Source organism: Anopheles marshallii, chromosome 2 (assembly GCF_943734725.1).
Source record: "Anopheles marshallii chromosome 2, idAnoMarsDA_429_01, whole genome shotgun sequence".
Taxonomy (NCBI): Eukaryota; Metazoa; Arthropoda; class Insecta; order Diptera; family Culicidae; genus Anopheles; species Anopheles marshallii.
The window spans coordinates 62,674,906-62,686,009 of record NC_071326.1 but is presented as its reverse complement, the minus strand read 5'-3'; the positions used below and the strand labels follow the sequence as shown (position 1 = coordinate 62,686,009).

The 11,104-nt window shown below is 42.9% G+C and overlaps 3 protein-coding genes across 3 annotated transcripts; 2 read left to right on the top strand and 1 right to left on the bottom strand.

Annotated features, from left to right (window-relative positions):
- Positions 1-3,386: 3,386 nt before the first annotated feature.
- On the bottom strand, positions 3,387-4,733 carry LOC128707163 (general transcription factor IIH subunit 2). The gene is made up of 2 exons (XM_053802111.1): positions 4,675-4,733; positions 3,387-4,593 (listed from the first exon to the last, which is right to left on the bottom strand). The coding sequence occupies exons 1-2, from the start codon at positions 4,731-4,733 to the stop codon at positions 3,387-3,389; spliced, it is 1,266 nt and encodes a 421-aa protein (XP_053658086.1).
- Positions 4,734-5,060: 327 nt separating this feature from the next.
- LOC128707776 (ER membrane protein complex subunit 4) lies at positions 5,061-5,707 on the top strand. The gene is made up of 2 exons (XM_053802732.1): positions 5,061-5,116; positions 5,247-5,707. The coding sequence occupies exons 1-2, from the start codon at positions 5,061-5,063 to the stop codon at positions 5,698-5,700; spliced, it is 510 nt and encodes a 169-aa protein (XP_053658707.1). The 3' UTR covers positions 5,701-5,707.
- A 1,534-nt stretch (positions 5,708-7,241) lies between these two features.
- LOC128719024 (B-cell receptor-associated protein 31) lies at positions 7,242-8,095 on the top strand. Its single transcript, XM_053812643.1, has 3 exons — positions 7,242-7,470; positions 7,559-7,848; positions 7,916-8,095. Exons 1-3 carry the CDS (start codon positions 7,242-7,244, stop codon positions 8,093-8,095), a joined length of 699 nt encoding a protein of 232 aa, XP_053668618.1.
- Positions 8,096-11,104: the final 3,009 nt, after the last annotated feature.

The following is an 11,104-nucleotide window of genomic DNA, read 5'->3' as shown; positions in this document are numbered from 1 at the left end:
ATTTCATGTGTAAACCGTGTTTGCTTGGTAAGCAAACTAGAAATCCGTTTTCAATACGCGAAGGAAAAAGATCGTCACGGGTACTGGAACTGATCCATTCTGATGTATGTGGACCAATAACTCCAATTGGAATATGTGGTATGAAGTATTTTGTTACTTTCATTGATGATTGGTCGCATTTCACAATGGTGTTTCTCATCGAATCAAAAGATGAAGTATTCAATATGTTCAAGGAATATGAAGCTCAAGTAACCGCAAAATTTGGGCAGAAAATAAGTCGACTTCGCTGTGACAACGGTGGAGAATATCGAAGCAAAATGTTCGAGAGGTTTTGCAAACAACGAGGCATCTACGTAGAGTGGACGGTTCCCTACACTCCAGAACAAAACGGGGTTAGTGAACGTATGAATCGAACTCTAGTGGAAAAGGCACGTTCTATGCTGGAGGATAGTGGTATCGACAAGAAATTTTGGGGTCAGGCAATACAAACTGCAGCATATCTTACGAATCGGAGCCCATCATGTGCGATTCCATCTGGTGTTACACCATACGAAATGTGGGAAGGTAAGAGACCTGATATTACTAACTTACGAACATTTGGTTGTAACGTATTTGTACACATTCCGAAGGAGCACCGAAAGAAAATGGACGCGAAGTCATGGAAGGGAATTTTTGTTGGATATTCCCATAACGCATACCGTGTATGGAACGAAAGATCCCAGCGAATTGTGGTTGTACGTGACGTCATATTTGATGAATCTAAGCGATACGAACCGGTTTTTGAACGAAAAGCACCTTTTATGTATCCTGCAGCTGAGAATGATCCAAATGATAAAAATTGTGAGTCGTTAATGATAAATGATGATGAACCTCAAACATTAATTGAAGAAGAATCGGATGACGAATTCGAGAGTTTCTCTGAAGGAAGCGGAACAGCATCGGGAGGTTACCGTGATCAATCTGAAGCTGAGCCAGAAAGTAGTGAGGAGTCAAGTGCGAAGCAACGACCGCAAAGAAACCGCAAACCTCCTGAATGGCATAAGGATTATGATGTCGAGTTTGCGGCATATGCATTAAGTGCAACGGCATATGTGGAAAACGTACCAAACTCCTTGGCAGAAGCCAGAAATCGAAATGATTGGCCCAAATGGGAAGCTGCGGTACAGGATGAGATGTTTTCGCTGGAAAGGAATAATACCTGGGTTTTGACGAAATTACCTTTGGGTCGTACAGCCATCACCAGCAAATGGGTATTCCGAATCAAGAGAGGAATAAACGGACAACCTGATCGGTACAAGGCACGTCTAGTGGCCCGTGGTTTTAGTCAACGACGTGGTTTTGACTATAGTGAGACATATTCTCCTGTTGCGAAACTTGACACTATACGTACTGTGCTCGCAATGGCAAATCATGAGAAGATGCTTATACATCAAATGGATGTGAAAACGGCCTTCTTAAATGGAGAACTGCAGGAAGAGATTTATATGCGTCAGCCAGAAGGTTATGAAACAGGAACAGATTTGGTATGTCGTTTAAAAAGGTGTTTGTACGGATTGAAGCAAGCATCAAGGGCATGGAATGAGCGTTTTCATTCATTCGTTAAATCTAGATTGAGATTTGAAAGGAGTATGATCGACCAATGTATGTACATCTGGAAAACTGATAGAGGATTGGTGATCATGCTGATATATGTGGACGATATTATCATCGCTGGTACGTCATTGCGGCTGGTGGAGACGGTGAAGAACTGTTTGGCACATGAGTTCGAGATGACTGATGCAGGGGAAGTAAAATACTTCCTTGGTATGCACATCGATCATGACTTGAAAAACTGTGTGATGAAGATCAGCCAGAAGCAATATTTGGAAAGCTTATTGCAGCGATTTAAAATGGAAAATTGTAAGGTGGCATCAACTCCAATGGAAACCCACTTGAAGCTTCCTCGCGGTGAAGAGAAGGATCGAACGAATCAACCCTATCGAGAGTTGGTTGGCTGCTTGACATACGCTACGTTGACTACACGACCAGATTTGGCAGCTGCTGTTAATATTTGCAGTCAATATCAAAGTTGCCCAACGGATTTACACTGGACTTACTTGAAGCGAATTTTGCGCTTCGTCAAGGGAACTTTGGATGTTGGCTTAGTGTTTCGTGGAAACCCTGAGGCAGTGACGATGGAAGTGTTTTCGGACGCCGACTGGGCAAATGATCCTGTAGATAGGCGATCTATCAGTGGTGCAGTGTTCAAAGTTTTTGGGTGCACTGTTGCTTGGATTACCCGAAAACAACAGGTTGTCTCTCTTTCATCGACGGAGGCAGAACTAGCAGCATTGTGCGTAGCTGCATGTCATGAGCAGTGGTTGGTACGACTGTTGCGAGATTTAGGATACGATCCTAAGGAGCCGATATGTTTCTACGAAGACAACCAGTCGTCCATAAGAATTGCTGAAGAGTCGAAGGATTTTGGACGCTTAAAACACGTTGATGTAAAATTCCATTATCTTCGAGACTTGATACGGGAAGGAAAAATCTGTCTGAAGTATATACCATCTGCAGATCAACAAGCGGATATGATGACTAAGAGTCTTCCAGTAGCGGTTTTTCGTAGACATTGCTCAAGCATTGGTTTGGCTAACTGTAGCGGTTGAGCAGGGGTGTCAGGATGCAACCTGACAGTTAGCTACATGGTGTAGCTGTTTTCTTTGCAAACACTGTAGACAAAAATGTCAAACTCTTAACCTAAAATATACACACGTGCTTCTGCACTTCTCGATAGGAAAGTCGTCCGTGTCGCCTCAAGCTTCTATTACATCCGAAAAACTATTTCAGTGGCAAGAGGCTGTAAGACGGTATCCAAGGTTTTAATATGATGTTCTGCAATTCCACGTAGCAAGTTCATGACTACACTAGCCCAAATGTTTGGCAACCAATCATGTCTTGTGTGACCTCCACAGCCATTTTCTTGATTCTTGTGCACTTTTGTTTTATTTCGCATTTGTGAAATAGGTTTGTGGGTAAAAGTGGGTAAAGAATTCGATTTTGTACGCTACGTAATAAATGGTATGTGTAATTCACAGTGTGTATTAATGTGTAAACATAAGAGTTAGCTTACCTCTCTATTTTGCAAGCCAAGACCGAATAAACAATTAAAATAAAACAAAAAAGTAAGCATTGAACAGTAGTAACCAAAAATTCCTTCATTCAACTTAAAAAAGATAATGTGGCCTCTATGTTTCGGATGGCTTTCCTAAACACGATTTCGATAAGGAGGATAGCGCTAAGACGCATTTCTTCTCGTAATAGATTGTAATATAGTGTTTCTTACGGGTATGTATATTTGAACCACGTTCAGACATTTACATTTACTCACCGCTACTTTCGCCTACTCAAATGACGGATAAACTGTGTGGTGGTGGCACTGGTTTACGCGCCTGTAAGCTTTGAGCAGAAGCCGGAATCGTCGTACATCCAACACACGAGTGCAAAGTTTCATGAATGAAAATATCGCAATCGATGCAAAATACTTGCTGGCAGGCACCACACTCGTACACCATTTTATCTGTACCAATAACGAGAGTTTTCTGACATGCGTAACAATTTGTTACCGGAGGATCTCGTGGTTCCAGCACCTGTAACTGTTCCAATGGTAGTTCATTAAAATGCGGCACAGGGAACAGATGATGGTAGCTGCGTGCAAGATGTGGTGCCGAAGCTAATGTGAGACCACACGCTGAGCATTCCACCGGCAACTCGCAATACTTGCTGTAGCACTGAGGGCAATGGTAACCCCCCGAGGTAAGCTTGGCCGGTTCATCTGCACTGTCAATGTGACACATGCACATCGTCAACGGTGGTTCCTTGCCCGACTCTGTTTTGCCATGTGGGAAACCCATCTTTATCAGTGAAAACTCCTGTTGATTGCCGGCCTGCGGTGGATCGATGTGCTGCAGCAGTTGATCTTTGTAGTGCGCATCGTCTAGTACAGCACCGAACATCCCGCCAGTTTCGGTGCAAAGGAACTTACAGATTCGAATTTCAGCTGACAGTGAAAGCACGGAGCAACGCACACCCTCCGTTTTAAGATTTTCTATCGTCAGATGAACGTCGTTGGGGTCGCAGCTGGTCAAGCTTCCCATGATGATCAAAATTTCTCTGCTAGCGTGTTGCGGAATCATGCGTAACGTCTTCAGTGCCAATTCCAGGCCATTTTGAAGCGATGGTTCCCCGACCAATTGTACACCGTTGTTTAATGCATGTACCGCCTTAATATGCTTTCGGGAGCTACCACCCAGTTCGGAGATCTTTTCCGCGCGCTTAGCTTTCATTGCAATAACACCAAGCTGGGAGATTGGGTTCTGATCGAAGAATTCCTCAATGAACAGTTCAAGAAGCTTAAGCGAGCAGATAAAGCGGGTTGGTTTTAGATCCGGTACAGTCATAGCCTCGGAACAATCGAGCAACACGTATAGATGTCGCATCATTCCGAGCTTGCTGAAACCACGTTTCATTGCTTGCCGCTTGCGTTTGGCCTTCTGGATGATGTCGGAGACAGAACCCTCGATAAGGCCATCGTCGTCTTCTTTGATGGCTTCCCTGGGATATATGCAACGGAATGAAAAATTATCAATCAGTCGGTAGGGAATGAAGCAGCTTCTGCAGCGCGAAGCTTCTTACCATGTTTTCTCGTATCCAGTCTCCCAGCGATATTCCTTTGGATCTTCTTCCTCCGCCATTGTGATAGTTTTATCACTTCGAGGTTGGAAAGCAATTAGTTAAGAAATACAGACTTGTTTCAGTACTTTTTCGTACAGTATGTTTGTTGCGCGCCGGTGCTAGCTGTATTTTGTTTACATCGGAATGCTTTGGACCCAGGTGGTGAAAAATGCTACAACTCATCGGGACTGCTGTCTATACAATTGTCAAATAAACGTCAAGGTGCAGCAAAGAGAAGAAAAAAAAACTCACACACACGATTTCAGTGCATGTTTTTCTACCATACAAAAATCCTAAATTTTGTGCAATAGTTTTTATTATCATATTGAAATTGAAGACAACTAACAATGGCAACAAAGGTAGCAGCTAAGAAGTTCAAATGGGCGCTGGATTTCAACACCAAGTTCGTAATTTATTGAATTAGTAAAGCGTGGCTCTGCGCTGGTGGTGCAAGGCTAAACAAATAGTGAAATTCTCAATGCTTGTTTTGGTATAAAATGTGCCTTTCCTTGTTTTGGTTGCAGGTCTCGCAGCAGCGGTTCTGATATTGCCGCGCCGCCTGGTTACAATCCGTCGGCTGATGTGATCAGCAGCAAGGTGGTGAACCAAACCGATCAAAGTCACCTAATCCTGAAGAAATCGTGGGAGATTGCCCTTGGACCTATCAAGCAGTTCCCGATGAACCTGGTAATCATGTATATGTCGGGCAACTCGATCAGTATCTTCCCTATCATGATGGTGGTGATGATGTTCATCCGGCCGATCAAAATGATACTTTCGACGCATTCCACATTTAAAGTGATTGAAGGTATCTCTGCCACCGGTCAAAAGCTCGTATTTCTGCTTGGTAACCTCGTCAACATCGGTCTGGCTTTGTACAAGTGTCACAGCATGGGCCTCCTTCCAACGCATGCGTCCGATTGGTTAGCCTTCGTCGAACCGCAGAAAAGATTGGAATACTCCGGCGGAGGTATCTCGTTACTTTGAGCCGAAACCAGCAAAAACCAAATCCGGGTGTGCATTTTGGTAAACAGTTTGTATTTATTATTCACTACCACATAGAGGATGGTGAGAGGGCGAAACAATAAAAGACGTAAAGCATATACAATATAGCAAAAATTTGATCTGCATCACTTAGTGGTCAGCATGATAAACAAATTACTCTAATGTAGCAGTGAAAGAACTAATTTAGAGCCATCCTGAGAATAGTATGCACAAACAACAGTCCCGCTGGCCGCGTGACGGCTATCATCGATCCTTAGTTACGGTTTCTTGTACTGATCAGCAAATTCTTTCGCCTTTTCCAATAACTTGCCCGGTTCGTCAACTCTCGGTACCTAAATGATGAAATCAGAACGATCAGTGACCGGTTACTACGTCGTCATATAGATGAAACAGGAACTGTAGCTCACCTCATAATTTTGGGAGATGTAAATTCCGGTGTAAACACCGGCACCGAACGTCAGCTGTTTGGGATGAAAGAAAAAGTAAGCAAAGGTCACTTAATCTGATCACAACTTTCCCTCTCTTCGTTGATTTTTAAGCATCAAACTTTTTTAGATCTAAAAATAGTCAGCGGTACACATGCTGCTTCTATCATTGATTCAATTGAGACGCGAAGATTATGCAATGGCTTTGCTCTATCTTTTCGATCATGTGATGATCGGAAACAAACAAATCTTCCAAAACTCTGGAGAAAACTCACCAAGAACTTCAACATGTCTGATATTCCGAGTGGATCCACTTTGGACTGCTCTTGTTTAACCCTTGGGGTACTGGAAAACGAAAATGCACGGCAAAATCTCTTGTTTGGAAAACGAGGTAAACAAATGTAAACTGTCAAACCAAGTTCGAAAATGGTCGAAGCTGTTCGAAAATGCCTTCATTTTTGAGAAAGTTGCGTTTTTCTGTTCATTCGCAGTCAGTAGCTGTTTAATTAAAAAAATTATATATTATTTGTCGTTGCATAGCTACATGCTGCTGGAATTATACACCTTGCCTCTTTATTTTTACGGAGATGCAGAATGCATTCGGTAGCAATTCGCTGTTCGTAAACCGACTTCAGTTTGACGTTTGACGTTTAATGCAACACTGCGTACCAACAACAAGTCCAAGGCCAACTTCGCAGTAAAAACGTTTTTTCTTCTGTTGAATTTTGCAGCTGTTGGACTACGGTGAGTCAAACGCGTTCGTCAATCTGTTGTTTCGTCGGTCAAATACAGGTAAGCCCTTTCCTCCCATCTTCCCAACATCTTCATCCGTGTCTTGTTTGGGTTCAAAGTTTCATCAGCGACATACGTGTCTCTAGCACTGCTATTTGAAGCGCATCCGTACGTTCAAGGCATGCCATTGCTTCCTGATCGTACGCCGCGTTGAGACCTTTCTGTGAACCCTTGCAATACCGGAACAAATTTGTGTCGTGCGAAAACAAAAGAAAAAACACATCAGCGCTTTCCCATTTGTGATATTTATAGACTGTGCCGTACCCATTCTGAATTCTTGATAAAGCGTATTACAGTCCTGCCAAAATGACTCTCGTCTGGGGCATTATTGCATCGTTTTTGTACGTGGAGATATTCGTCGTGCTTTTTCTCGTTCTACCACTCCGGAGTCCCCAGCAATGGCATCGATTTTTCAAATCCCGCTTCCTGGCAATGCTGAGCCGCCAAGCTCAGACCTATTTCTATTTGTTGCTGGCTGTGTTGGTTCTGTTCCTCCTGGAAGCCATCCGTGAAATGCGTAAATATTCGTCCAATGGTAAGTGGTGCAAACGAAAACATACGTTGAAATCGAACCCGTAGCAGAGTGTTGGCTCATGTTTCTTCGATTATTGGCTCGCTTATAGATCATACACACACCGAAACTCACTTAAACGTGGAGATGCAACACAGCATGCGATTGTTCCGGGCACAGCGCAACTTTTACATTTCCGGCTTTGCCATCTTCCTGTCGTTGGTGATCCGTCGCTTGGTGTCACTCATCAGTGGACAGGCAGTACTGCTGGCACAAGCAGAAGCTTCAATGAAGCAAGCGCAAAGTGCAACCAGCGCTGCTCGCACCTTGATGAATCAGCAGAAGGACGGCGATAAGAAAGCCGATGCCAAGGACAAGCCGGCTGGCGGTGATGTTCCAAATGTGAGTTTGACGTATTGTGCATTGCTGTCGTGCAATGTTTCATTATCGTTTATGTGGCTATTTTCAGACCGAAGACTTAAAGAAAAAGGTCTCCGAGCTTGAACAAGAGCTGGCCAAGGAGCGTAAGGATAAGGAGGCTATGAAATCCCAATCGGAAAGCCTGAACCGCGAATACGACCGTCTAACAGAAGAATACAGCAAACTGCAGAAGAAAATCACCATTTCTAGTGCGGACAAGAGCGACTAAGGTGTAGTGGTTACTGTTTGCGACTAACCATCACTAATATTTTCATCTTTCGGTTTAAAAGGTTTTTTTTGTTTACGACATTTTCAAATGTGCGTACATTTCTATTCTACCAATGATGTTCATCAGTCATATAAATTTAAGTATTTTTCAACCTTTATATACATGCTTTTCGATAAGTTCACGCGTCATTAAACAGGGTTTCAGTTTTCTTACTCTTTTAAACGCAGTTGCATTTCCTTCTGTTTTTTTTCAATTACGTGCTTCACGTTCAATACGATTAGTGGAGCATTTAGTGTTACTAAGTACTCCACGAGCGAAAATTTAAGACAGTGAACTCTATGCAGCAGATAAAGGAAGATATCCTTTTCCAGACAGAGTGATATTAGGCGACAGTACTGAATTTCGAGGGACTACACAAATCTTAACTGTTTGGAAATAAAACAAATCTGTTGAATGTAAAAAACTAAGACAAAATAAATGTTTAATAACAAAACGACGCTACGAATTCGGCTATTTCATATTTAATTTTTGATTGTGATGAATCATGCAAGAAAGTAATCTATGTTACAATTCTTTGATAAACAATCGGTACGTTGGTAATCAACGTAATCATAATCAGCAAAAGCTGGTCCGGATAAGATAAGATTCACGAGCTTACATACAATGGTGAATGGTCCTTATGCTTATTGGTTTCAGCGAAGATGTGCTTCAATTAATTTATGGTGTTGGTGTATACATGCACGTGGCAGCATGTATCAACGCACATCCAAGCTTCGATATATGTGCTAATCCCAACCCATGGGGCGGTTGGTGGCGCATAATAACACAGGAGGGGGTGGATAGGAAATGGGCTAGCTGAACGACAACCAAACGCTAAACCAAGCAGTCACTAGGCCCTCCAAAGGTACTTGGGCCAGGGCCTGTCTCCTTACCACAAATAAATAACGGACAACAGAAAGCTTAAGGATTTCTCGATATGGACTTAACGATAACCGATTCTCGTTACGCCCCCAGACTACGATTATTATGGGCTTTTGTAATTCGCATTTGTAATATATAGCGCACCCAAAGACTCCGAAAATACTAAATGACGTCCTAGCCACACATAAACAAGGACCTCGAAGGTTTATCGATAAAGGTTCGACAAAGAATGTAGACAGCGAATGAAATCAGTGAGCGAAAACAAGGATGAGAAGATTTGGTCAGTTACCAGCCAAAGGTCGTCTCGCGATGGGCTCAGTATTTTTATCAATTACTAAACGATTAATTCAACGAGCATCGACGAAACACGAAAGGTCATCCGTCGGCTTAAGAATAATAAGGCATTAGGCATTGATGGAAGTAGTAGTAGCAAAACTGATAAAAAATGGAGGTGTATTACAAGAAAATGAAATTCATCGAATTATTATTGAGGTATGAGATAGTGAACCGATGCCTTGTGATTGGAATCTTGGTATCATCTACCCCATATACAAGAAGGAAGATAAGCTAGAGGGCAGCAATTACAGGGGTATTACCGTGTTGAATATCGCCTACAAAATATTCTCCCTTATACTAAAAGATCGTCTTGTTCCAGAAAAGGTAGTTGGAAACTATCAGAGGGGATTCCGACGCGGAAAATCAACCAATGATCAACCACTACACTCCTTCCATCTCTTCATCGACTACAGGGTCGCATACGACAGCATAACCAGAGTAAAACTTTATGACGCAATGAGCTCTTTTGGAATCCCGGCCAAACTTACCAGATTAGTACGAATTATAATGACCAACACCACATGCCAGGAGATGGTGGATGGAAAACTCTCAGGCCTCTTTGCTGCCACCAAGGGTCTGGGCGCCAAGGGGGTGGGCTAGCTTGTCTACTCTTCAACCTTGTACTAGAGAGGACCATCCGCAACTCGGAGGTAAACACTTCAGGGATCAGGACCAGGAAGCAATTAAGATTTTGGCATACGCTGATGATATAGACAAATAGGTAAGCGATCTTTCGAAGTCGTCCAAAATATCACCTATCTTGGGTCATAAGTCAGTATCGACAATAAAATTGATGTTGAAATACGCGCTAGGGTGCTGGCCGGTTGTCAACCAATCATACTACAGTCTGAGGAAACTTCTTCACTGAAAACATCTATCGCGACGAACGAAGTGGGAACTATATAGAACCTATATAATTCCAGTACTCACATCGTCTAAGACATGGACTTTGTCCAAAACTGACGAAACCCTCTTATCCGCGTTCGAGAGGAAGATGCTCAGAAGGATTGTTGGCCCCGTATGTGTGGAAGGACAATGGAGGAGCCGCTACAATGACGAGATCTTTGAGCTTACTGCCGTACAGCGTATTAGACTCGCCAAACTCCGGAGGGCAAGTTACGTCATGAGATTGATACCGAACGACCCAGACCGTAAAATACTTTTGAGTCGTTCAAATGGACAGAGGATGCGTTGTAGGCTCAAATTGATATGGAATGATGGCGTTGATACGTCCGCCAGAAAGGCCGGGATAATAGATTGGCAGATGACGGTGCTCGATCGTGAGCGGTAAGTGGACTCCTGCAGCAGGCCAAGTCCGCGAAGCGGTTATAGCGCCTGATAAATAAGTTAGTAAATAAGTAAGTAAGTAAATAATAAACCTGATATGGACTAACCGAATAAAAGCTAAAATGCGAACCGCACATTGAAAACCAAGAAACTTCCAGCTTAGATATCATTAATTATCGCGTTTTCCGTGATTGCGATTGATCATTGATCGGAGCGATTGATCTTATTCAGTTTCCCCGCCTAGAGCCTCCGGCCAATCCGCTTAAGGGCCCCTCAAGCGAACATCCACCATTGGAGATAATAAAGTATGGATTTAAATGAACGAATTTAATCATGTTTTTAAGCAAACCAAAGAATTGCTACTACGACACTAACTCCTCGACTCATGGAGCTACCATCAAAAACATTAGCTCGTCTAGTTCATTAGTCCTTTGTAAAAGCATCAGACCAATGATTGCTATACGA